The sequence below is a fragment of the Xiphophorus maculatus genome, chromosome 2 (genome assembly GCF_002775205.1).
Source record: "Xiphophorus maculatus strain JP 163 A chromosome 2, X_maculatus-5.0-male, whole genome shotgun sequence".
In the NCBI taxonomy this organism is placed as follows: domain Eukaryota; kingdom Metazoa; phylum Chordata; class Actinopteri; order Cyprinodontiformes; family Poeciliidae; genus Xiphophorus; species Xiphophorus maculatus.
In genome coordinates this window covers 18,157,068-18,184,062 of record NC_036444.1, presented here as the reverse complement: position 1 = coordinate 18,184,062, position 26,995 = coordinate 18,157,068, and the positions used below count along the sequence as shown (strand labels likewise).

Sequence of the window (26,995 nt, the reverse complement as noted above, 5' to 3'; positions counted from 1 at the left end):
CAGTCGGTTTGTGTGCAGATGTTTTTACTCAGCGCTGTATGCTGAGAAAACTGCTGGATATTTGCATGGAGGAAACCGTTATCCTCCCTCCATGCGCCCCGACGCGATCCAGATTAATGCAAGCCAGTCGGATTTTTACCGGCCTGTAATGTTCAGTCACAGAGGTGCCAAGAGAAAGCGGGAGCTTTTTTTTTTTTTTTTTTTTTTTTTTTAAGCAGATATTTACCTCATTGATAGGCATCATGAAGCATTACGCTTTTAGCGCAATTAGGTAATTTAACCCCACATTCAATTTGTATTTTAAAACAAATTGCTTTCAAAAAATCTTTGGATTAAATTACAACTATTTTTATTATCCTTATTTTTCTATTGTTTTTTAAAATAAACAATTTCATATATTACTTTAATTTAGACTTCATACATTTACAGCCACGTGTGTGTATATATATATATATATATATATATATATATATATATATATATATATATATATATAATTTTAAAGTGTAAATAAGATAAAATAAATTTAAACATCCAGAATGAGTTGGAGGCCTGAAAGCAGGAGCGGAAGATTTATTGAGACGCAGGGCGCTCAAGCGGAACCCGACAATTAATCTATCAGCGGGTTAATTAAAGTGTTGCACCCTCCTTTTCCCCACCGAAATTATCGAGAAACAAATTTTAAAAATTCGGTTCCATATTTAGGGTAAATCTCCCTTCATTTTACATGTGAGTTATGCTTGATAATTTACTTAAACCAGTTTTTGGGCCTCAGACTGTCTCCAGATCTCCGCAATGAAATATTGTTTCATTGGAAATATTGTTTGTATTTTCAAAATAAGTAACATTTTCATTGATTTATTCCGGATTGCAAATAATATTTGATGGATTCATGTTGTGATTTTGTCTTTAGTCATTAATTTAAAAATGTGTAGTTTTATGATTCTTAAGGCATAAAAACCAGCAACTAATTTAATGTTTCTTTTTTTTGTTTAAGAATTAGAATATCATTTGATACTGATAAAACTATCTGCTGTACTTTTTTCCTTCATTTATTTCTGTCTTTAATTTCTGTCTAGATGTAAGTGTGAAGGTGTGTGTGGACAGTAGATGAATGAAGTCAGAGGTTTCTGTCCCACTTCACCTCCTGACTCCACCTCCTCCACCCTCCTCTCACACACAGAACCTCAGGCGAACAGTGGAGGGAAAAGAGGTCTACTCCTCCTCACTCCTCCACTCCTCTTCCTTCATTCACAGAGAAACCTCTGAGCCTAAGCCCTTCTGCTTCCTGGATGGACCCTCAGAGCCATTAAGCTGATAGCTCTGGATGGAAACCGAAGATCTGAACTGCTGGGGGGGGGGAAGCTGCCATGAACTTTAGCTGGACTTGAGGAGCTTCCAGAGTGTGAAGGAGTCAGAGCTCGGAGAGAAGGATCCAGTAGGTGTCGCGTGAAAGGAGACAGGACTGATTTAAAAATTGCCTCCAGTTTTTTAGGCTTTCGCCCCTGGACCATGATGAGTTCAGACGTGCGTGACCTGAACTCCCTGCTGCCCTCGGTCCCGCCGGGTTCCAGTCCGGGCTGCACAGCGCTGCCAGTTAGTACGGCCCCTCAGTGGGCTCCCGTCCTGGACTTCCACACCGCCGCCTCCCCTTATCCTTCCCTTGCTGCTCCCCACTCCTCTCTGGGGCCCCATTCCTTTATCAAACAGGAGCCCAGCTGGGGAGCCACAGGGGACCCCCTCCACCACGACACAGACCCCCACTGCGGTCTCAGTGCTTTCACTGTGCATTTCTCGGGTCAGTTCACGGGCACCGGGGCCTGCAGGTATGGGGCAGCGTTTGGGGCCCCTCCTCCTGCTCCGACGGCACCCAGCCAGCCTACGCCTGTGGCGGCCCCCCATCACCACCAGCCCCCCAGCAGGATGTTCAGCAACCCATCGTACCTGAGCAGCTGCATGGACACCCAGCCAGTGGCCCGCAACCAGACAGGTAAAGTAGGACTGCAGGACGAACGTCTTCCCTGCTTTAGATTCACTTTTCACTCCCTAAATCCACTGATGAAGGTTCACAAGTGGGAGATTCACACTCGTACATGTAGACAAAGCAATTCAAATCGGGGGGAATTTTTCACAAATAGACTCGTGTTGATTTATCCTTAGCATATAATTTAGTTCCTAAATTATATCAAGTGACTTTGAATAAGCTCTGTTGCCATTAGTACCGGGGCGTCTAGGTTCACTTTTTCGAAGCACATAAAAATGATCTAGAAACCCCAAACAAAACAAAACCACAAATATGATACAGTGTGGAGAAAATAATGGAAAACTCTATTTCCGTGGAAGCAGCGTGGATCAAAGCATCACTAACCGAGGGTGTTGCCTGTTAATGTTTGACCCTAAAGAGAGTTGTCTTGCAGTTTGCAGCAGCAAAGCGTTTGCCCTGCGAGTTTTTTAGTCCCACGAGAACATTTACGCTGAATTTACATTTAGTTTATGATGATTCCGGTTGTAAAAGCCTCATAAAATTTGTCAGCTATTCGAGCATCATTTGGTGAAGCCAGGTTAGGTCTTTATAAATCCTTTTTTTTTAAAGAAAAAAATATCCTACTTTATTGTGAAAGAACACATCACAAATTATTTTTCAATCGTTGAACATTTCAGACTTATCCAGAGTTTATCTTTTATTTTCCCAGGAAAACATTTCACTACGGGAGTCGGAACAAGCTTCACATCGATTGCTCAAGTTGCTCAGTTAGATTTTTTTTCAGATAATTATTTTACATTTGACAAACTCTAAATCGCGCCGTCTTCATTCTGAGGTCACAGTTTTTTTGGGGGGAAACTTTCTCCTCTTTGAACTTTTTTTTTCTTTTCTTTTAAAACTCAAGCATCTTCCAAGCATGTGATTTGACGTTGTAAGATTACAGCGTGAAGCACATGGAATGAAAAGATTTATTGGGATTTAATTAATAAAAATTGCAAATTAAAAAATTCTGTCGATAATTAATGAATTAAAACTAAGTAAATCAGACAGCAAAATAAGTGTTTATTCATTATAATTAATGAAGGAATAATATTTGTCACTTGTAACAATTTTTAAGCTTAATTGTAAAAAAGTATTTTATGAAAAATGTTTCATGCCCATTCACGCTTGATGACGCTGTGCATGGTAGTTTGTTAGAAGTCTACTGTAATTTATATTCTCCTGCATATAATTTTGCTTAATGTCATCTGCAGGTGAAATTGATTGACTATGTCTGTATTTCTGCTTGTTTGAGTTACCAGGAGGAATTCCATATCAGATCAAATAAAACTGGACAAAAGAGTCAGTAAATAGCAGTAAATAGCTTTGCTTCTTTTTTCTAGACTTAGGCATACACAGATAATGATAAAAGGAAAGTCCAACTCTTTAAATCATTTTCACGCTGATTTAACTTTCCTTTGCAGATCTAAAATTGAAACAGTGCTTGTAAAATGAAGTCTAAAAAGGAGGAATAAAAACCAGGGTCCGTTTGTTTAACTTCTCACTGAAAGGAGAGACTCTTTTGTGTGTTGACGCTCGGCTGAGTGATTCCTAATTCATCACTTCGACTATTAGAGTCTGGCATGTCTCACATCTCACAACGGATCCACGTGTGTCTCCAACAGCACAAAAACACTCTAGATTTAGAAACACGAGCCAATTTACAGATTTACCTCATAAATTTTTTTTTTTAAAAAAACAGCATCCCGTAGATACGATGCAAACACTCATATAGGTTAGGTGAATCTCATTGCATCAAATTACTCATTTCTCCAGCTGTCGTCACCTAATCCCCGCTCCTCATAGGTGAAGGCAGGATAGTTAATCTGTTAGTGATTAGCCGGCAGATTAATTAGTAATAACATGCTTTCTGAGCAGATAATTCAGGAATAACATTATTATCAAAGAGCCCGGCCGACTCCCTAACCCGTTTTATCTGCACCCTGCTGTGGCTGGTTGAGCACATGCAAACAAGCCAGCCAACAGCAGGACCCGGGTCACACAGTAGAGCTCGTATCGCTGAGGGGTCACACCGGGAATTCATCATATCAACATCTCTTTTTCCATTTCTAAATGTTCTTCAGGAATGTTCCATCTTTTTGAGCTAAAAGTTGGGAATTCTCCATAAAGGAGGAAAAAAAAAGAAAAAGGGGGAAAAAAAGCAGCATTTTTAGCATTTTTGCTGATGGTGAATAGCTACTCAACATGGGATATTGAAGCGGTCTAAATCTATGAAATACAGTGCAAGACTGTGTGCAGAAGATTTGAAATCATCATTTAAAGTCTTAATCTCCTACTGATTTTGAGGGGCATTCCGTGGGGTTTTCCAGACTTTAGGTTTTCCAGTTGAATACAAACTGACCTCACCGCTTGCCACCTTTGTGCTGGACATCAAGGAGGCAACAAAAAGTATCGGAATACATGCGCACACATCACACACACCCACACACGCACACACCCCTTCACAAGAGTCAGGGGTGAGTGGAAGATGAATGGAAACGTTTAATTAGGGTTCTTTTTTTCCTTCTTTTGGTCTGCTCACCCACTGACTCAGAGAGTGAAAGTCTGTGAAAGTGCTGCATTTTTAATTAATGAAACATGCATGTCAGAGATAGTGTGTGTGTATCTGTGTGCATGGGAGTGATTTATGGGATCTAGCAGTGCCCTTTAGGGGTCAGCTGGAGTCATGAGTCAGAGCCGGTCCGGGGCGTCAGGCAAGGATCTTCTTAATGCCAGGAACCAGTTTATGTGGGTGCGCTTTTTAAAAATTGTCTCAAATTTTTTAAAGAATTTCTAAAGCTGAAATCTATGAACGCACAAAGTTACATAAAAGTTAAATATAATGTGTCATAATAAAAGAATTTAATGTTTGCCAAGTTGCATAATAAAGTCATTTCTGGCAGACGTTGAGAAACAGAATGTGAAGTTTTTTCTCAAAAACACATTAAGTTCACGCCCTCTGTTCAAATCCAATTTGCGTCACGTTTTAGAAGCGTTTCCACCGGTTAACGGCGTTGAGAAAATGTTGAGTTGATGTGTGTGTTCACTGCTTCTTCTCCACTGTAGGTTACAGCACGGTGGCGTTCGACGGGGCCGGTAATTACGGGCACACTCCTACGCACCACAGCTCACAGTTCTCCGGCCACTCCTTCAAGCACGAAGACGCCCTAACCCAGCCGAACACAATGGGTATGTGCATGTCTGATTACATAAGGGCTACAGTGTTTCAGTCTCTGGAAAACACCAAGGCCTTCGTCTGAAGCTGAAGACTTTTCTCATGTCTTTTTCTTTTTTTTTTTTTTCAAAGACACATTTCACATGGTTTTATTCTTGCAAGGTAAAATCTGGAAGAGTCAGGTGGAGGAAATCAAATTATGTGGCGAGTTAAGTGGTTTTCATAAGAGACTTTTGGGAGTTATTTGACTCCAGCAAACGCGTCACTTAATAAAGTAAATTCATTACACATCTGAAAAAACTTTCAAGCATCTGGTCACATGAAAAAATACAATTACTACCCTTTGTGGTGAACACTTAGAAGTAACAAAAATCCTACCGTACATTTACCGATTGTTTACAATTTTACATGTTTCAGGATCTTGAGTGCATTATGATTTTATGAAATTTAGTTTTTATAATACACAATACCTATGCTTTTGAAACTGTTTTGATGGTAAAATGAAACTTTCATGTAGACTTTATGAAACGTCAATAACCACCAAATTATTTTATTAACTACAAAATTATATGCACCATTTGTATTAAATATTAGCCCAGCATTGCAGGGATTTCTGCCTTAAAAAAATACCTAACATTTAAATTTGTTTATACTTTAGTCATTCCCACTGCACTGGTTTAAATAATCCTCATCAATATTACCTTTCTTTAGAATGAAGCATCGTTTTGCAGTTTATGGCTTTTTACATTTTTACTGACTTGTGAGTCGAGCAACATTTCAACAACGTGTGCCAAACGTGATTATTCCTCAGGGTGCGTGTGTGAATAGTGACCCACTGGGGAAAAAAACAAACAAACAAACAAAAAAAGTTGGGCCCATTGATTTGATAAATGAAAATTACAGCAAACACAATGTTCACCTTCAGTATCCACTTCACCCAGAGTTGATACCGATTTGATATTATTATTGTTATTGTTAAGCAACAAAGAGTCAAAGTCTGCTTTGATTAGACCCTATACTGTTTGCGTACATTGAGCCCCCGTGTGAGAGCAGGGCCGTGCATTTGGTAGCCTCTCGGCCCTCGCCCAGGGAGTGTCTTGTCCCGTTTTCTGACGTCTCTGCTGTGACCTTGCCTGTCGGAGGTATAAATCAGCCACATCCTGACTCGCAAACTCCCTTGACTCCTTCTCTCATCTATTCTTTCATCCACCCACAATCTAATCCCTCGCCTCTGCACGTTGTTAGTAAACATTTAAATGTGCGAGTCTGGCGGAATGAAAGCTGCAATTTCTGGCAAATTCTCATGATTAATCTACTTCCTGAAAAACCAGGATGATAAAAGCGGAGAGACACTTGGGAACCTGTTAAGTTGCCACAGAAAAATCGACAAGAAAGCGCTTCATCCTAAATTCACCGTTCCCACCCATTTTTCACAAGGTCTGATGAACAAGTTTCCAGAAGGAAAGCCAAACGTTGAATTTCTGAAGCGCCATGTGAGTTACATCAGCTTTCAGGGAGTTTGTGGTTGTTTAATCTTTTCAGATGCATTTTAGCTCATGAGATCTAGTTTTAACAAAAGTTAAATAATTTCCTAAATGAAACAACCAACTTGAAAACAAAACTAAAACAAAAGAATATATTTGGATATCATAAAAAATATATGTGATTCATGAAAGAGGAAGTGGCAGTTATTGTAAGCTGTAAGCTTGTAAGAGTGAGTTTTTCTTTATTCATTAGGGATTTAATTTTATATTTTTATTTTCAGCATTACACTTGTCTCAATCTTAAATGGTCAGTGTTAAGATGACTTTGAAATGACTCTTTTTCTGTGGTTCTACTAATTATGCTGGGGATTTATGAGTCTCAAACTGTTTAAAATAATCTCGTTCCAGTTAAAATAATCTCGTTCCAGTTAAAATAATCTCGTTCCAGTTAAAATAATCTCGTTCCAGTTAAAATAATCTCGTTCCAGTTAAAATAATCTCGTTCCAGTTCAAATATAGATTTGGAGCTACAAGTAATCGAATGCAGATCAGGTTCAATTAAAACTATTAAAATAGATCTTTAGTTCTGATTTAGAAACTCCTATTAGGATTCTAACTTCAGTTTCACAATGTAGAGCCATGTTTCATTTATTTGAATTTATTTTATTTTATGAGTGTATGTGTGCGTGGGTGTGTGTGTGTGTGTGTTTTTGAAACCGTTGATATTTTTACTTTAGAAAGTTGTAAATAGGTGGTGGCTTTGTAAATAGAGCTTTTTAACTCTTACTGAGCTTCTCATCTAATTTAAAGATCAATGTACCCCTCTGAATAGCCTTTGTCCAGGTTTATTTATTAAATCATAAGTTGGGCATTTAGGGACACAGGAATTACTTGAACTTTTATGATAATTAAAAAGAGGCCATGCTGTGACTGAAAAAGCAACGTACCTCGTCCTGACATAGTAGAGATCTGACAGATTCTGAACCCTTCGTACCAATGCGCACATTTAGTAGGTTCACTTTTATTAAAGACGCACATGGGGTCATAATAAAAACAATTAAATAAACAAAAACAACAACATAGAAATATAAAGAAGAAAGCACATTTCAACTTCTGATGGAGCTCCAGTCTCAGTTAGTAGTTTCAACATTTATATCAGCTGACTTGTGACTGAATGATACACAAACTTTGCAAGTTGAGCCAAGGACTTACCTCAATAACCACTGTATTATTTTTGAATGTTTCTTCTAACAGTCACTGTAAAGCTGCATGTTTACTCTAATTTGAGAAACCAACAGTTCCACTTAATGTTTCAAGTACCACAGTCAGGTAGCAATTAGTTACATTTATTCACTTACAATTACTAGGGTCATTTAAAAAACACACACTTTTAGAAGTATGTTTACTGCACCATAATTTTTGCTTTTACTTGAGTAACATTATAATATTAACTATGATTTTACCTACTTGAGTGAAATTGATGGATCCTCAACCCACTGTGAGTAACTTCACTGAATGAAGAGCAAACATGTTTCAATCAGCCAGATTTATCTTTAAACTGCCAGAATTTGCACATAAAATTGTTTCTCCATCTGATAACATCATCAGTTACTCACTATTTAAGCAATCTTTTTGTGAAATACTTTTTTACTTTCACTTGAGTAATCTCTTGGATGATAATTTCTTTTACTTTCAGTTAGGTAAAAATATATAGAAGTAGGGCATCTCTTACTTGAGTACAATTTCTGAATGCCAGTACCTCCTTTGAGAACAGTTGGTTCATTATTCTTAAAAAAAAAGAACAAATATTCTTAAATGTGCAGGGTTCAGATTGAGATTTCTCAAACTACAACTCTGAAGGTGTGTTTTCACATAACCTAGGTAGTGATTTTCTGTCTCTGACTGTGTGTGTGTGTTCCAGGTGAGCAGCAGTATCCCGTACCGCCTCCCGTTTATGGCTGTCACACACCGTCGGACAGCTGCACGAGCAGCCAGGCGCTGCTGCTGAGGAACCCCTACAACAGGTAACACACAAACATTTGCCTTCTGCACCTCTACGACATCCCAAACACCCTTTCCAAAATATATTCTTAGAATAAACAAACAGCAAAAACTGAAGCTGGAAATAGCTCTGGATCCATTGTTGATTGTTTTGGTCAAACAGCAGTAATTCAGTGGCAGGTAGCAGGATGTAGCTCTGAACAGGATGTTCACCTTCTGGACAGGTTTGACTGCCTCTGTGGCTTCCTTTTTAATTTTGTGTTCCTTCCTTTGGTTTCCCTTTTCTCTTCATTTAGGATGAAACACAATATGTGAAAACTCTTAAGTCTCTCCTGCATTGGCAAATGTGATTTCACTAATTTTATTCATAACTAGGTCTGTCCGGGGATATTTTCTTCTGTATTTCCACAAGTGGTTTGATCACTTGTCGGATGACTGATGGCGTTTTATATCAGGTGTATAATTTTAGATTGATAGTAATATCACAACAGTGTGACTCACTGTGAAGTCTTGGCATAAACACAGATGCTCTGCGGAGGCCTCAGAGGTGTGTTTAAGAAACGTTGGGTAAGATTGAAACTAAAATTAAAATTCATATTCATATTATAGATTCTTAGTTTTCAGATGACTAATCTTTCAAATTAGAATTGGCAAAAATCTCATAATCTACAGGGTTCATTGCCATATAACCCAAATGACATGCAATTGCAATTGGAAAGGAATGTTGTGCCATAAAGTACCAGTTCATTTTGTTTGTAAAACCATTTGAAATCCTTGCATAATTTTGCCTCTGCTTCATAATTATGCACAACTTTCTTTCTATCTATCAGATAAAATCACAATAAAATTTCTTTGAAAATTGTGGTTGTAACAGGATAAGCAGGATATTGTAAGATTTCAAAATATTACAACTGATGAAGTTGACTGAACTGTCTTCTCTGACAAATATAGTCATCTGTCCATTTTGTACTCTGCCCACGACCATTTATCGGCTTGGTTGAGGGATGGATGATTTATACGTACTATGTACTTATTAGTACTCAGCACTACTTCAGTTGTATGAGATTTTTAAAGGCGAGATACATTTATCGCCTATCAAGGAAACTAAAATTATTTAAAAGATATCAGTGAAATGATAGCTCTGTATGTAAAATACCCAAATAGCCAAGGAATGTAAAAAAATACATTGATAAAATAAGTTTTTGCCTGCAATAAAAATACTTTTGTTCAAATAAGAATTCTATTTTCCATTAGGTTATTTTCTATCCAGTTTTTACCTAGTAAGCTCAGTCAAAAACTTGATATACTTCCCCTTCCTTTCAAAGCTCCTCCAAAGGTTTCTGTAAAATACTGCTGCAGATCTACTGCCTGTCTGTGCAGTTTGGAAACGAAAGAACAAGAGTTTTACTTTGCCAATGTTCCACAATGATAACTTTGGCTGTAACTACCTCAGACAAATTTCTGAACTTTCGGGCTATCCAGGTCAAAGATGTAATAAAACATGGGGTTGAGGCTATGAAATTAATGAGCAGCACATTTTTAGGAGGCACACCTCCTCATCACACGCTCCCCAAACAGTTTGTTGTTTTGTCTCTAAATGAGAAATTCTTTACATGCCACTGATCCGATGTTTTCTGTATATGGAAAACGAGGGGAAAAAATCCCTTTCCTGGGGATGAATACTGAGTCTTCAGAGCCTGTTTTAAGGGAGAAAGACTGTCCTGACTCTCCTAGTCTGAGGTTCTTCTTTGTCATAAACATAACTGATATCGACACAACACACACACACACATACTCATAAACACACATGACTGGTAAGGCTCATGTGAGTGAAGTCAGTTGTCTAATCTTGCAGCCTGGTACCATCAGGCCTGTATTTACTCTCCGGGCCATCAGCTTGGAACAACATGAAGTGGAAACACGCACAGGGCTTATTAATCCGAGCAGAGAGAGAAAACGAGAGGCTCTCTGGCTTCTATCAAAGTAAGGAACAGAATGAGAAGCCTAAAACTGAGCAGGATGTTCTATCAATTAATAAACAACAATTTATTGCCAAACTACCCAAAGGTTTTTGCAATATCAAAAATGTGGTGCTTTGCGAACTTTGTGGTTTTGATGGTGACAACTCACAACCTTTCCAAAATTATCAAGCCAGTTAAGTGACGACATGGATATCGTTCAAGACAAAGACCTTTATTTTTTTAAAGTCAGTATCACTTAACAACCTTGTGGGAAGCTGTGAAACAGTCAACCTGATATCATTCTGTCTTTTTAATCATCAGTCTAATTTTTTCGAAAGAAAGAAGGGAAGAAAGGGAGAAAGAAATAAAGAAAGAAACAAGGAAACAAAGAAAGGAAGAAAGAGAAATTGTTGTCTTTTTGGCTACCTCCAAAGAAAAGTGTGTAGCCTTCATTACTTTGCAGCAAGATGGCCTCAGATGCAGCAAACTACTGCTGAGACGTTTTGGTAATCAAGAACTTCACTACAAGAGGTGAGAGTACAACAAGCTTTTCCTAACGAAGAGGGACTCACAAATCGGACTTACCACCGGAGCAGAGTTTGCTCAACAGTGGCAGCAGGTGGGTGTGAGTAAACCTGCAGCAAAAAAGACACTTCAAAATAACAAGAATGAGAAGGATTTTGAGATACGTCCGGTGCATCCAGAACTACATTTGTCCAGAGAAGAAAAAGGGAGATCATGAGTCCTATTTGCTTCAAGCAATGGAGAATCATGATCCTCCAAGTGCCCTACCATGAATAAAGAGTGGGATGGAAACCTCCTGACAGAGCATCTCTTTCCAGGCACAGTTTGTTTTTCTTTGTTTCCAGCATTGTGTCATAGGGCAAAGGTGATAACAAAGTGGCTCGCAAGATCAGAACACTGACATTTTGTTTCTGCAATTGAGAAACTGCCCAGATCTTAACTGCAGTAAAACCCCCTGGAAAAAACAGTGGTCAACTACAAACTTCAATAAAACATGACTGACTGGGACAGCATCAGTCAGGACTGAGTCCAAACATTGGTATCCGAGACGTCAGAGAGAATTGCAGAACCTGTGAAGAGGGATCAGTCCTGAAAGTATTGACTGTTTGCATGAACTTTATGTATCTGCTAATAAAAGCCTTTAAAACATCCGATACAAGTCTCATGTTGTTGTCAAGCCTGTGTAGACGAAAGCGTAAGGCTCAGTAGCGCCTGGAAAATGTTCAAATATGTCAATGGTCAATGGACACTGAAGCTATAATAAAAGCGCTTCATTTAATATGGTTTACTTGTTTTTTGGCAGTCATAGATACAATGTTTATTGCTTTAATTACTGGCACATCGGTCATTGAGATGTTACATTCTGACAGCAAACCATGGAGATATTTATTTTTTAAATAATTTGTAGACTCTTTGTTTCACATGTTAAGCTTATGAACCAAAACATAGACCTAAAAGTAACATCAGAATATTGCAGGATGGAAATGAAATTGACTCATATCTTTGTTGAATACGAAAGAAGCATACTTACAGAAAACAGTGAACTTTTAGGAACTTCACTCTGTTTTCTTTACGAAATACAACAGGAAATCATTTGGATAAAGAAACACTTTCATGTATCTTTGTAAAGAAATGAAAAGAATGTGCATTTCTCCTCTGCAAAGCAACCGGATTTCTGTGGGGCAAACTGTGTATTCAGGACAAATGAAACAAAAAAAACTTTAATAAAATGCCTGTCAACAGTATAGGAGGTGGGCTTATATCCATGAGCAACTGAGACTATAAATAGACCCATTATTTTTTAAAAGATGCTTTGAATCATTTGACTCAGATCTTGCAATATCTCAGCAGAAATACTTTCAGCATCTCCTGGCTGCTTGCCTGTCTGCTCTACGGTAGAATAATAGCTCTGTAATGAGCGAGGTACCAGGCACCACTTTACCCCTATTCAACCTGCGCTGAACCTGCAGCTGCTGAGGGCTATAAATCTACAGCTTGGAAAATACAGAAATTGTGCGTGCACATATTTGTGGACAGTCTGAGTGATAATCATGCAGTCTGTTATGTCCAATAAAAAAATAGTCTGGTATGCAAAAACGTAGAAATTATTAGCGTTTAATCTCCGGTCTTTCTATACCAACTATTTCAACGGCAAAACAGCTTTAGTCTCTTGATCAGTAGCAGCTCACGAGCTTTTCTTCTACGTTTTGTCTTTCCTCCACAGCGGTGACAATTTATATCAAATGACCTCTCAGTTGGAGTGTGTGGCATGGAATCCTGTCAATACACTGGCATCCACCATTAAGAGGTAGGAAATTGACAACCGCTTTCTTTTTGAAAAAGCCAAAATTAGTAAACCCTGTGCTGAAGAAGCCAGCAGCTAAGAAATCAACCCAACTGCATTTAGATTTTGTGTCCTTTTTGGTCCTGCTATCTACTTCACCTGAGTTTTATTCACAAAGCAAAAAAATGTTAGACAGCTGCAACAATGGCCACCAACTTCTGCAGCTTTTGGCATCAGAATATTTTTGTATTCACAGCGACATGATGTTGACTATATCCATCAGTATTTTTGTCTTTGAGTTACTGACTGAAAACCCAGTTCTTGTATGTGTTTTTACAGCTTTTTCTGAGCAGTTTTGGAAATTCTTCCCAAGCTTTGAGGACAGTTAGAGTTAGGAAGCAGGTCCCAGTGCAAATCTGAACCTTAGTGCCTGCAGTGTTGTGATGAGAAAATGTGCTCAGTGGAATTGTGATGATATTATCGAAACTCGGAAGCAGTGGTAGTCTTCGATATGGATGAAATGGCAGCACAAGCACTCAAATTACTTTTCTGTTGCTTTTTTGTACCACATATAAGTTTAGGAAAACAGCTCTAATAATCTCTAATTCACAGCTTCCAACTCTACGCTTATTAAAGAATTATTTGTTTTGCTTTTCACACACTGAAATGAAACTGTGGTCATTTTCCAGTTTGGAAACTAAAATAAGAATCACCTCCTCAGCATATCATCATTCATGCAGAGGCCTGGTAGTGACGCAATGCTTTAGTACGTCCTGTATGTGCTGGAGGTACTAGCACATACAGTACAGTACAGTACAGTAATTAGAATTAGGGTTATAATTCATTAAACTTGTAGTTATTTTCTGAGCAAAGATAATCTCTTTATAATGTTTTAGTCTGTACTATTTAGTCATGCCTAAATAATTCAAAATTTATTGTCAAATGAAGATAAACTGAATGATGCAAAATGCAGTTTTCATTTGTTAAAGGCACAAGGCCATCCAAAACGATCTGGTTCTGTCTGAAAAATGTAATACTCCCTAAAACTCGTAGCTGGTTGTGAGTCGCTTGAAGGAACAGAATCAGTCGATTGCAATGAGTTGGATAATAGATTGGAAGAATTTTGGCTTACTCTTCTATACAGAATTGTTTTAATCCTGGTAAATTGTAAGGTTTTTATTCATAAATGAATCACAAATGCCCCAAATCTGTCAGATTTAAGTTTGGACCTTGACTAGGTTGCTCCAAAATGTTTAAAAATGTTTTGATCTGTTTAGAAGCAGACTTCCTGTTGTGATTTGGATCATTATTCTGTGCTTTAGCGTATGGCCATAAATACCCATCACAGATCGATGATGATCTGAAGCAGCAAAGCAACTCCAGCATGTTTGACTGTTAGTTTGATATTCTGTTTCTTAAAAGTTTCAGTTTTTGCCAGTGTTGTATAGTAACGAAGTAAAAATACTTCACTACTTTACTTAAGTATATTTTGGAGTACTTCATACTTTCCTCGAGTATGAAAATTTTTGATGACTTTCACTTTTACTTCACTACATTTCCGAACTTAATTGCGTACTTTTACTCCGATACATTTTCAATGTGTGGTTTAGTTACTCGTTACAAAAAAGCGAGAGAGAGAAACAAAGTTTTTTGACCCCACCTACTGATTAGCAAGTAGCAAGCAGGCTACCGAACAAAGTCGGTAGCCTACTTGCCTGGGCTTGTTCATCACCACCAATAGGATACACCTGTTTCGCTTCTCCCATTAAACACAAAGCAAATCTCGCAATCAGCAGCAGCCACATGGAGGAGGAGACGGAGACCACAACGACTGCAACTACGTCGGACACGGCTCCAGGGGAACCACCAGCTGGTGATGAGAGCCCATGGCCTTATTTAAACACAATACACTCTTTCGTGGGTGTTAAAGATTCGTCGTACCGCATGCAGTTTATGTTATTCCTGCCCAAAGATGTGGAAATTCTATCTTACAAAAACTCCCCGTCCAACTTGAAGAAACACATCGAGGTAACTTCATATGAAATGGTTATAATCCTCCTGTTTCAGTAACTATAGCTTGGTCACTAGGCACTACTGTGAAATCTTGAGCATAACGTTACCTGTATAAATGAACTTTGTTTGGCATTGTTTCAGTTCCATACGTGGTGTATTTAGCTTAGGCTTAATGTTGACTGTAGCAGGCTACCTAGACTCCTCTGTTCAAGGGGGGACAGAAGCCATAGCGATAGCAATTTAGACTAAATTTAACGAATATAGGAAAGGCATGCAAGTTCAAAACTACAAACCATTAACATGTGCTACTCTTTAAAACTGGAACAATTTATTAGCAGGTTTAATTTTGCCTGCACTTGGTTGTGTACATTATTTTAAGTGTATTTGACAAGTTTACCAAAATATAAAAAATGTCATTCAAACTGCATTTGCTTTGTTTTACTTTTTACTTATACTTTTCATTACATTACTTGAGTACATCCATTTTTACAGTAATTTCCATACTTAAGTACAAGAAGTTTCAGATACTTTAAGACTTTAACTCAAGTAACATTTCAGTCAGTGACTTGGACTTTTACCAAAGTCGTATTTTGGAGAGGTACTTGTACTTTTACTTGACTCTGAGATTTCAGTACTTTATACAACACTGGTTTTTGCTTTGTTAATCTGGGATGTCTTTTTTGGGAAATCCAAAATGGCTGTTTTTTGGTCATCCACTCCTGGAACGGTTCACCACTTTTCCATTTTCCCCCTCTATATCTGTAATGACTATCCCTGATTTATCTCAAAACCTTTGAAATGGTTTTGTAAAAATGTCCAGACTGATAGATGCTCCTGCCTTTGTTTCTCACCTCTAATTGAATTTATTTGGGGCAAGTTTAGTATTTTTTTATCCTGCTTTGTGTTGTCAGACAGGTTCTGTTTGAGTGATTTCTCGATTGCACAGATCTGTTGAAAGTGTTATTACTGTAGAAAGAAAAGGTCAAAGACACTGAACAAATAGGAAATTAAACTTTGCTTTTCAGTCATTACTTCTTTTTTTTAAATAGTTTTTTAGAAATGTTTCAATAGAAAAATTGCTGGCATTAAACTTGAATTAAGGATGATTACCAACGTTTTTAAAATCCCTGGTTTACATTATTCTAAACATTTGTTTTCTTCAACTGAAATGCCCTTAATTGTTTCCAGATGTCACAAAAATGTTCTGACAATGATTTTATCTGCAACACATAAATAAGAAATAAATAATATTGTTGTTTGTGTACCAGTGGTTACCAGTTAATTATAATTCATGTGGTAATAAGTGGGATTCCTTGAGTCTATTTCCTTCTAAAATTAGCAGAAGATTATCAAGAATAAAGGACATCTCTGTCTTTTGCTTACTGGGAATATTTTATGAATTGAAAACTTGTTTCAGAAAGCTCTTTCCTTTTTCTGCTAAGCTATTTTTCCTAAGCCAAAATAGCTTAGGAAATACATTTGAAATCCCTCAAGTGTCAGCGTCCAGTGTTTAGAAAGCTTTCTCTATGAACCGCATGTCAGCGTGACCTTCAGAGCCTGTCAAAGTCTGTGCCGCTTCACAAATGCCTTTCTAGTCTGAGCCAACAGGCATTTTTCATAGTTAACCAATAAATGTTTTTGTGTTTTAGGGGTTTTCGTGTATGTTTTCACAATGAGAAAACGGCATTTTCATATTAAAAAGTGAGACATCAGTATTTTTTAATTTCTTTAGATTTCTGCTGCAGATCCAGCTGCCTGTTTGGGCAGTGATGGGCAGCAGGCGACAGGAGAGGGAAGGGAGGCTTGAGGGAGGATGAGGAGGAAGAGGATGGAGGGCAACCAGAGGAGGAGACGGTCAGCGGAGATAAGGAAAGCCAAGCCAAAGGGAAAGACGTGAGGAAGAGGAAGCACAGGGGAGTTGAGGCTGATTCCAGGCTTTAAATATCTCAGAAGTGATGAACAACGCCCAATGTTTGTCCATAGATGTAAAGTGAAACTAGAGATTGGATATTTTAAATGATGTCTACTGAATCATTGCTTACTTAAAGAATCTACGAAATAGCTGGTGCCTCACTTACTGGCACCTCTGATGTTAATATATTGTTCTACCCCCTTTTGCCAGTAGAGCAACAATTAGTCTTAAACATTTCACAAGGCTGGAAACACACAGAGAGAGATATTTGACGATTCTTTGAATGATCTGCTCAGGTCCTGAGATCAAGACTGAGTCTTGATTTATTTATTATTTTCTCTTCTCTTCAGCTCACCTCTCTTGTTTTTATTGGATTAAGTTTATGGACTGCAATAACCAAGGAAGAAAATGGATTTTGTGAACTATTTCTGTGTTGATTTCGCCATAATCTTCCAAAATACCAATTGAAAATACAGTTCCAGTTTTCTAGTACAGGGCAGAAGTATTATATTGTCTATTTAATCTACCAGTTTTATTTTGTATATTTGAAACAGCAAATGATACCATTCTCTCTATACCTCAGCTTTATACTTTGATAAATAGCACTCCATCAAGTCAGATTTGGGAAGTTAGTTTCCTGTACACCAAGTCCAACTTAGGCAGTGATGGAAGTAAAAAACCAAAAGAAACCTTAATGAGTGATTGAGAGAAGAAAGCAGAAGCCCTCGTTGTTCTACAGCATGAGATCCACTTGTCATTTTTGTGATGAGTAGAAAGTTCAGCCTCAAGCTGATCCAAACGTTTGCCAAGAAGAGTGTAAGTGGACCCCAAAGAATGACTGATTCAAAGTCCTGCTGCGGTCGTAGTGGTCACTGACGGCTCTAATGGTTCTCAGTCTGAACCGCCTCTTGATTTTGACTTTAGAGTGGAATATGGAAACATGTAGCCGTTTTCACATAGACATTTCCTGATTTTTGAAGATTGGCACGTTTCCCCTGCCAATCTTCAAAACATGATGTTTTGTTGTCTTCCTTAAGTTGAGGAGTGGTGAAAGGAATCGATCCTTTGTGTCACGCCATTTTATACCCCAGGGAAACAAGAAATAGATTACCAATTAAAGGTTCTGGTCAATTGATCAACTTATAAAAGTAAAGTACAAAGTAAAGAAAAGCTGCTCCAGTTTTGTCTGTTTTGTAGAAATTTTAGGGGTGTAAATAATAATGGCAGCAGTGATCCACCAGTTGGGGCTGAAAGCTGCAACATGTTGCCCTAAGTAACGTTTTCTTCATCCTACTACAGATGCTGGACTCTGACATGCAGGCAGCATGGCAACTGGTGTTTCAGATCTTTGGACAGAAACACGTACACAGTTAGCACCATTTCTGAAATTATCTTCACAGTAAGACTTATATTCTCCTGGATGTGTTTCATATTTTCATCATGCTTCTCAGAACCTACGGTTCAAATGCTGCTCCATAAATCCGGTCCAATGAGCCTAATGTTTTAACCCACTTTTAACTAAAATGAAATACTGACATACTTAGTCATATATAAGACAAGGATCATGCAGTTTAATCTAAACTCTGCAGGAGTGTGTCTCCTCCTCTCCCTGGGAAAAATCAAGGGAGACAAAGAGGACCTTATGAGAGCTTGGTTGTATGGCGTTCATTCCCTCTGCAGCAGCACAGTACTCCCATCCTCCTTCTTCAGTTGGACACACTGAAATATAACACATTTCATAGACAGGAGCTTTCTGTTTGTCTGTGTGTTATCATAAGAAGATACGAGAGGCGACACAGGCAGCTGTGTCAAACAGAGCAGGCTTTGTTCTGCGCTTTCAGAGTGAAAACTGCAACAGCAGGTTTTTCTATGAGTGATAAAAAATAATGAGAGTCGATTATTAAAGGATCTACAGAAAGAATAGTGTGAGATAGAATATTTGAAGAAGCTTTCATGAGGAGCTATAAGGAGCATTTCGAATTATTTACTTCTTATTTTGGGACAATGGACGACAATGGCAAAATAAGCTAAATCTGAAAGTTGTGGGTTTGAATCCAGGGAAGGGCACTTGAGCACCGAACAGCAAGTTATCAACTGATCTGAGAATGTGACTGTAGTGTACAGCATCTGAGCAGAACGATAAAGTATAAATTGACCATTTTATTTAATACTAAATATAATGAAAAATATTCAGAATTGTATGTTCTTAATATGCATTAAAAAGACTATTTGTACATTTCTACAGCCTGCTGCCACTACTACAGAAACCCAGCCTGGGGTCTTTTTGCATGGACTTCCTGTGCATGCCTCTCCGGGTACTCTAACTTCCTCCACAGCCCAAAAACATGACTGTCAAGGTTAACTGGTCTCTAAAGTGGTTTTGATATGGGTGGATGTATAAATGTTCTCAAATTTCTTGCTGGGTTTTTATATATGTAGATAATCAAGTGGCTGCATTCCTTAACCAGCATTCAGTCATTTCGTTCTGCACAGGCCTGGTAAGGAGCCTTTCATTTGATTCAATGGAGAAGTTGCAGGATAGCAGGTCTCCAGGACTGGAGCTCTGCCTCATGTCAACACTCCTGAATGAATTGTGTCACTCATTACCAGACTGTGTTGGAGCAATGACAGATCTAAAACCTGCAGGGCACTAACACTTGAAGGTTGTTACTGGACTAGGGTTAGGGTCAAGGGTCAATGCAACATGTTGCAAAGCTAAGATCTTTTAAATCTGGTTTCTTAATGAGTTCACTGTACTACAATGGACATACAGACTTACCAGATCATAACTTATTACAGAACTTGCAGCAATCCCTACCTGACGCTTTAATGACAATATAGACAACATCACTAAGGAATGTTTCTGACAACTTGTTGAATCTTTGCCATGAGGAAATGAAGCAGTTCTGAAGGCAATAGGATACATGTGTCAAACTCAAGGCCCAGGGGCCAAATCTGGCCCGCTGTAGCTTTTTATGTGGCCCCCCAGACACCTAATTACATCAGGAAGTTTCTCCAGTTTCTCACGAAGCTCATACATAATCAGCAGATTTCTAAATTTTTTCTGATTTTACTGCATATTTTCTCAAATTTGGTGAAAAACATTGGGTTTAAGTGACTGCTGCCTCTGCCTTATGTCACGTTATAAACCGTGGCCAAAGGTCACATTTAACATCGTACATTAGCGCAAATATCGTAAAAATTCCTTACAAAGATTTATAAATTGGCACCACAAAATCTGCAATTTTGACTGGAAAAAAATCAAGAGATCCTGGAGGAACAGCTATTTTAACAGTTTAGTTGTGTTTATCAATACATTCTGGCAAATCGGCCCTTTAAGAATGTTTATATTTTTAATATGGCCCAGAATTTAAATGAGTTTGACACACCTGCAATGGGGGGTTCATTCTGGCACCAGCTAAGTGTACCCAATAATGTGGCCGCTGAGTGTATCTTAAAGATTTCCTTTTCCTTAGGCCTCTATGTTTTAAAGTCATGTTATTTGCATGTGGATGCACTCAAACAAATCAGACCATCCTTTAGGCAGCTTTAAAAACTTCTAGGTCCTTTTTTTTCTAAAAACGACATTGAAACAGAGACACCACAGAAACAACTACATTAATGGGGTCCTAAGAAAATAACAGTGAAATATTACCCGCATGCATGAAAACAAGTTATATCAAGAGTGAACTCTGGTCTGCGATTTGCATTAAAGGCTGTATGTGACGGGTTTTGAATAATGTTCCCTCCCTGACCTTATCAAAGCTACACACAATGAGTGCACTCAGTAAAACAGTGCTTCATGCTCTACCAGTCTGCCAGTGTGACTTAAATTTGCACTAAATTATGTTGTTGATCTTGAGATCTGCTTTACATTCAGTTTAGTTGTCCACATGCATGCCTTTATAAGGAAGGGTTTTGATTGCCAAGTTTTTTAGTTGAAATTTTATTGACTGAATAGTTTTTGAGTCTTCAGGCCACTGCGGCACAAAAACGTTCACAAACTTTAATTTCTCGTGGATATAAGCTGATGATGGCCGTCTGTCTTTGTGTGTTTTCAGCCATGCACCGGGCTACGACAGTGACCCCAGCACCCCAATGGTGTACAGCTGCAGCACACAGTACCGCATACACACACATGGAGTCTTCAGGGGCATTCAGGTGGGACTCGCACTGCTGCTGCACTTTATTTATCGTCAACAGGTCATCATCTGGTCAGCTCTGTCTGCATGCGGTTATCCTGCACCTTGTTTTCTAGTTCATGTTTAGTGTCATATTGAGCATGATGAAAACTTTGCAACAGGCAGGGGGGGGGGAAACACACAACAGGACTGGTAAAAAATATATAGTGTCTTAATACTAATGCAATGAGCAGGCTGTGCAAGGAGAAAACACTGATATGCAGCAGGACATGTAATGGACATTGGACATGCACAGAGGTTTTTTTTATATATATAACTACATTAGCAGTGGAGAAACACATGCATAGAGTTAAAACTGTGTAATGATACAGTCTCCATACGAGGATTCACATGTTAATAAATCATTAGATTTTAATTATCGTCTGTCAACAGCTCCAAAGGACAGGGAGCAGGAGATTCTCCAGACCTGCTTTTACTCCACTACCAAGATCTTTTTTTCAGGGGCCTGTTTCATCCGTCATCCTGTTCCTTCTTCATTCTTTAGGGTCCACCTCAGGACAAAAAGTATAAACAATAGCTCACTCCTGTGCCCCTTAAAGTATAATTTAGAAGCTGCTAAAAGGTGAGGTAACAGATTGACTTGGAGCACAGTAACGTTAGGGTTTAAGTTTTATTGCAGGGATTACCCAAATTCACAGTCACTGCCAATGATAATACAGTTGAGGCCACAGAGTTGTTTTCTTTTGTTTATTCTACTTTGTGAGTATTTTTTTTAATGTGAAATTGTTTTTATTACTCTATAAAGGTTTAAAACAGATTATTCAAATGTTCTCAATATCAATTACAGATAGTTAATTCAGCTATATGTGAATTACAAATATATATCTATTAAAAGACATTCAAACTGTGTTATGAAAAAGGAACAAATATTAAAAGAAGGCTACCTAAACCACATGGTGGTGGAATGAAAATATAATTGGCCTTGTTGTTAAATCGTACATAAAAAACAATGAGACACATTTTCTGGTCTCAGGCCAGACCTGGGGGTAAAAAATTACTTTAACAGAACCTGAATGAAAACATGAAGTAAGCTAAGGATCTCCAAAAGCAACATAGCATGTCAGATTAGCGAGAAATTAAAAAAAAAAAAAACACAGAAGAGAAACAAAGTAGTGTGATGATCTGAGGGCTGCTTGGCTGCTTCAGGAAATGGATGATTTGCTGTAATTGATTGAAAACAATTAATTCGGTTCTGTGTTAGAAAATCCTCAGTCATTGACTCTAAGCTCAAGCATTTTGGTCGTCCAAATTAAAGGTTTTATTGTGGCCTAGATAAAGTCCAGACTTAAATTTAATAGCGCTTTTGCGGCAAATATTTAAACAGACTTGCCATTGTTAAAAATCATCATAAAGACCATGGATATAAAAATCATAAATTATAGTCTTAAAATGCAGTTAAACCAGAACTTAAAATATTTAACTAATTTATCAATTCCTAATTAAACTGTGTATTCTGTTTATTTTTTGTGGCCAAGTCATGTAGATTCAGCTCTTCTTGTATCCGCAGATGCTGATAAAAAGTCAAAGTTAAAACAAATCTTTAACTTTGACTTTAAAGACTTCAAACATTTCAACTCCAGATACACAGCATTCTAGATGCTAACAGTGCTAGCATCTGCGGCAGCCATTCTATCTTCCTGGTCATTACGCTAAATGCTGAGGAAATTGAAAGCAGATGGCTGGAAGCAGAAGGAGACAGCGGCGGTACGGAGGGAGAGGCGGAGAAATGGAAAGTGTTGAAGGACTGAAGACATTTTGAGAATAGAGAGATAAAAGAGGGTCATGTTGTGTGTGTATGAGTCAGGATAGAGGATGTTAAATTGTGTTATTCTCCTCCAGTGACGCCTGAAATGAGGAGTGGGGTTCTCTGAGAGGGGGTCTGCCTAAAAGGCGTGACTAACTGCTCCCTTTGGGATGCAGTCATTCTGGGGTCATTTTACTGCTAATTCCCATCTCATGAATATATGACTATTTCATTGTAATGTTCCCCGAACAGATCACAGGCCCCTAATTTACACGCCGGCTATATTTAATAGGCTCTTCTTTTAATTACATGTTTACTCCTTTGGTTATCGATGGCTCCAGAGTTTTGGTTAATTTCACCTTTTTGCTTTTTTCGTGGTTACAGGACATGCGGCGGGTTCCCAGCATCGCTCCAGCCATAGTCCGATCAGACACCAGTGAAAAGCGCCCGTTCATGTGTACTTATCCCGGATGCAACAAGCGCTACTTCAAACTGTCGCATCTGCAGATGCACGACCGCAAACACACAGGTAGGAGCAACAAAAGCATAAGAGACACAGTTACATTAATTATGGGATTTTATACAACTGAAACTACAAAACTACTTGCTTCTCTTTTCTGTTGCAGCTAGGAAATACTTTTTATTTAGAACATTTGGATAGCTGTGTTTTCTGTCTCATCTGATGCAAATTGAATTACAACATAACTATCTGAGGAATATATTGTATGACGTATTGATAAGGCCAGGATTCCTGCCCCACTTTTGTATTACCTTCTACAACAGCAGTGTCCAAACTGTGGTCCGGGGGGACAATTTTGGCCCTTGAAATAATTTTGTGTGGTCACTAATTTCAATTCATCAATGACACAAATTTGAATCCTCCGCACCGGCAATGGATGGACGCAGTGTGTAATTTTCTTTGGGGCGTTACGTTCAGTGACGTTTTTTAAATCTTTTTAAAATGGAAGATGTTAAGTAGTTAATGAAAAGTAGACCACAAACATCCAACAAACATCCAGCGACATTTAGTCAAATAAAAACTTCCCACTTTTTCAGAGAAAGAGTAACATCATATTTTTTTCTAGTTTATCAGAATAGACAAAAAAAGACAGAAAAATTATGAATTAGGAAACTGCATATTGTTTCTTTAAAAAAAATTAAACCTGTGACTCCCTTTTAAAATTTTGGATCTAAAATTATTTGTTTTTCTTGCTGTTCTATTAAAATAGTGCATGCTTAATTTATTGGTAAATTTAAATTTACAGGTAAATTTAAAAGCTAATAAAAAATCACATTATTTTTGTATTTTTAATTGAAAAGAAATTTAAATAATTCCCAAAGTACTTTGAATTTTCCAAATTTTACCCAGGTATCCAAAGGTTTGGACATTTTTGCTGTACAGTAATTAGCATCTGAGATAGTTATGTGAAGAACATTTTATTGTCATTGATAATATCTCACCAAGTTATTTTCTAAATCCTATAATCTAACATTTAATGAAAATGTTCTTCTTTCTGGGTTTTATTGTTAAAAATGTGTTTAAAAACTTTTAGAAATTAATTGTAATTGAAATAGCTTTGTAATTTGTACTTAAAGATAGATTATAGAGTTTAAAGTATTTTAGTTATTAATCCATGACCACCTGTGTTTATAAGGTTTAAGTATCAATAAATACTAAATCAGTTCATTGTGAATTAATAAGGTCAACATTTGTAGAACATTTCTCATGCAGACAGGATATTGTTGTACAAAGGTTAAAAACAAAAATGATGCAAAGAAATAAGTAAAAATGGCAAATCAAGCAATTTGCTATTTGCAATCATAGAAAGTAAACATAGAAATACAAAACTAAAAAGATTTATATCAATATATATGGTAAACAAAATACTACTAAATAAGAATTTGATCAGGTAAATAAGTAAAATACAAAGTAAATAATCTGCATAGACAAATAATTAAGAAACTTCAACTGAGTTTTTGATTCACTTTTAATATCATGGGAGTCTTAACCACTCTTTAAGATTGTATGTGTGTCGTTCTTCATAAGTAAGGAAATAAACATAGCTACTTGCCTAAACTTGCCCATTTCTACACCCAGTCAGAAGAAGGGAAGAGAGTAAAGCAGATCTACAAAGCTTGCTGCTAGAGAACCACTGCTAAGAGTTGCATCAAGTCAGCAAGTTCATGAAAAAAAAAAACCTTAGACACCATCTACATGCCAAGCATTACAGACCACCATTTTTAAACTTTTGTATTCATCTCTCAACAAATACGTTGGACATTAGTCAGATGTTTATGTAATCCATCAGCAATATAAAAAAATGATCAAGAAGTAAACTATGATTCAACCTCTTCTACTCTCTTTTTTTTGTCCAGGGGAGAAACCCTACCGGTGTGACTTCACAGACTGCGGCCGCAGTTTTTCCCGCTCTGATCAGCTGAAAAGACACCAGAGGCGGCACACAGGTTCGAGCCATTTTGCTTACACCAGCCTCTTGGTCTTTGTTCATTTTATTTCTAAGCTTTTCTTTGCTGTTTTTGCTGTTTTCTTTGCTCATTCTCATAAAGCTCATCTCTGCTCTTTGCATGACACCAATCTTATGAACAGTCAGACTGCTTTTAAAAAAAAAAAAACAACAGAGATGCTCTTTAGTGAATTATATCAGATAAAGTTGCTAAATGCTCACCAACTTTGGAATGGCTTCCCTGCAAGCCTCTGCTCTACTGTTTTTTTCTGTCTCCCTTTGTGTGTGTGTGCGCGCGTGTGTGCGTGTGTGTGTGTGTGTTGTTGTTGAATTTTTGTGAACGTTTTATGACCTGTTGGTGTGTTTGAATGTGTGCGCATGCTTATTGTACATGTGTTTAGGAGTTAGACCATTCGAATGCGAGACGTGTCAGAGAAAGTTCTCTCGGTCTGACCACCTTAAGACACACACACGGACTCATACAGGTAAAACAAGTGCGTAAAACTTTTATTTTTCCATTTCTTCTTTATCCATTTGATGTCTAAATACATGTCAGAGACCTTTGTGAGAGAGCTTGGTGTAATAACGTCACTCTTCGTTTGTCACCTTCCCCGTCCTCCTGTCTCAGGTGAGAAGCCGTTTAACTGTCGGTGGCCGAACTGTCAGAAGAAGTTCGCCCGCAGCGATGAGTTGGTGCGGCACCACAACATGCACCAGAGGAACCTCAGCAAGCTCCAGCTTTCCATCTGAGTTGCGGTTTTAAACATGCAGCTTACTGCTGATGTGAAAGTAAAACTGCTGAGTGTCTGTAGAGTCAGGTTAAAGAGTTACAATTCTAGATTTCAAAAAACTGTCTTACAGTTTCAGAATCTCAACAAAACTGTCTGCAGGCAAAAGTCCTGGCTTTTCCATGTAAATGTCATGTAGATAGGAGTACGGTGTGGTTTGAAATTTAGTTTGGAATTACAATACTGTGCAAAATTCTTCAACCATCCAGAATTTCTTTATACTCTGCTTCCAGCGTGTGGCATTTCCCTGGACTCTTAAGGTTGTACAGATTATTATTTCTCAAGGATTTTTGAAGGTCTTTTTAAAGTTTTATTCTGTTACTTTTGGTTGACTTTTCTAAAGGCAAATCAAGATTTTCCCATCCCTGGAGGTTTTTTTTTTAAAAAGGCGAGAAATGACCAAAAACGCTGCTTAGCTGATTCTGGTGCTTGCTTAGCACCAGCTCTTCTTGTTTCTGCCGCCGAAAACATGTACCATGTCACCATAGAACCGGTTCTGCGTTAACAACGAGTGTTTACTAGTCCAGATGCAATAACTGTGACAACTTTGTTTAAAATGTTGGTTTAAATATTAATCAATGCACTGATCTTGGGACATAAGAAGCTTGTTTATTCAGTATTTCCCGTCACATAGTGGCAGCAGGTCAAGCCAGAGCACAGAGTTGGGCTGCTAATTTTATTTAAAGCAACAGTCTACAACCAGCTGTTCTGGAGCCATTTCTTCCATTTTCCATTATGGCTAATAACTTCAATGATTAGTTGACCTAATATTAGTTACTTATATCTATGGTCTTAAACATAGATATAATTTAAAAATGCAAGTTTTAAGAGTTTTTCTGTTTTTTATGGAATAATTGGATTGAATTAGCACAACAGAAAGTACCAGTAATATTTTTAGATGTTTATTTGTCATTAGGTT

The 26,995-nt window shown here is 37.8% G+C and overlaps 1 protein-coding gene across 4 annotated transcripts; it reads left to right on the top strand.

Moving 5' to 3' along the window:
* Positions 1–1,224: 1,224 nt before the first annotated feature.
* LOC102235611 (Wilms tumor protein homolog) lies at positions 1,225–26,995 on the top strand. Of its 4 annotated transcripts, none has more exons than XM_014474909.2 (9): positions 1,225–1,990; positions 5,090–5,212; positions 8,604–8,706; positions 12,893–12,976; positions 20,939–21,038; positions 23,208–23,352; positions 25,200–25,289; positions 25,690–25,773; positions 25,917–26,995. In XM_014474909.2, exons 1-9 carry the CDS (start codon positions 1,513–1,515, stop codon positions 26,036–26,038), a joined length of 1,329 nt encoding a protein of 442 aa, XP_014330395.2. In that variant the 5' UTR covers positions 1,225–1,512; the 3' UTR covers positions 26,039–26,995. The 4 variants fall into 4 exon arrangements, with proteins under 4 accessions (XP_014330395.2, XP_005815033.2, XP_023200305.1 ...); XM_005814976.2 differs by having other exon boundaries at positions 25,690–25,782; XM_023344537.1 differs by lacking the exon at positions 12,893–12,976.

Coding starts and splice junctions, on each gene's coding strand:
- LOC102235611 (XM_005814976.2), top strand. CDS start 1,513: ATGATGAGTTCAGACGTGCGTGACCTGAACTCCCTGCTGCCCTCGGTC. Junction 1,991..5,089: donor AGTGGCCCGCAACCAGACAG/GTAAAGTAGGAC, acceptor TCTCCACTGTAG/GTTACAGCACGGTGGCGTTC. Junction 23,353..25,199: donor GCACGACCGCAAACACACAG/GTAGGAGCAACA, acceptor TTTTTTGTCCAG/GGGAGAAACCCTACCGGTGT.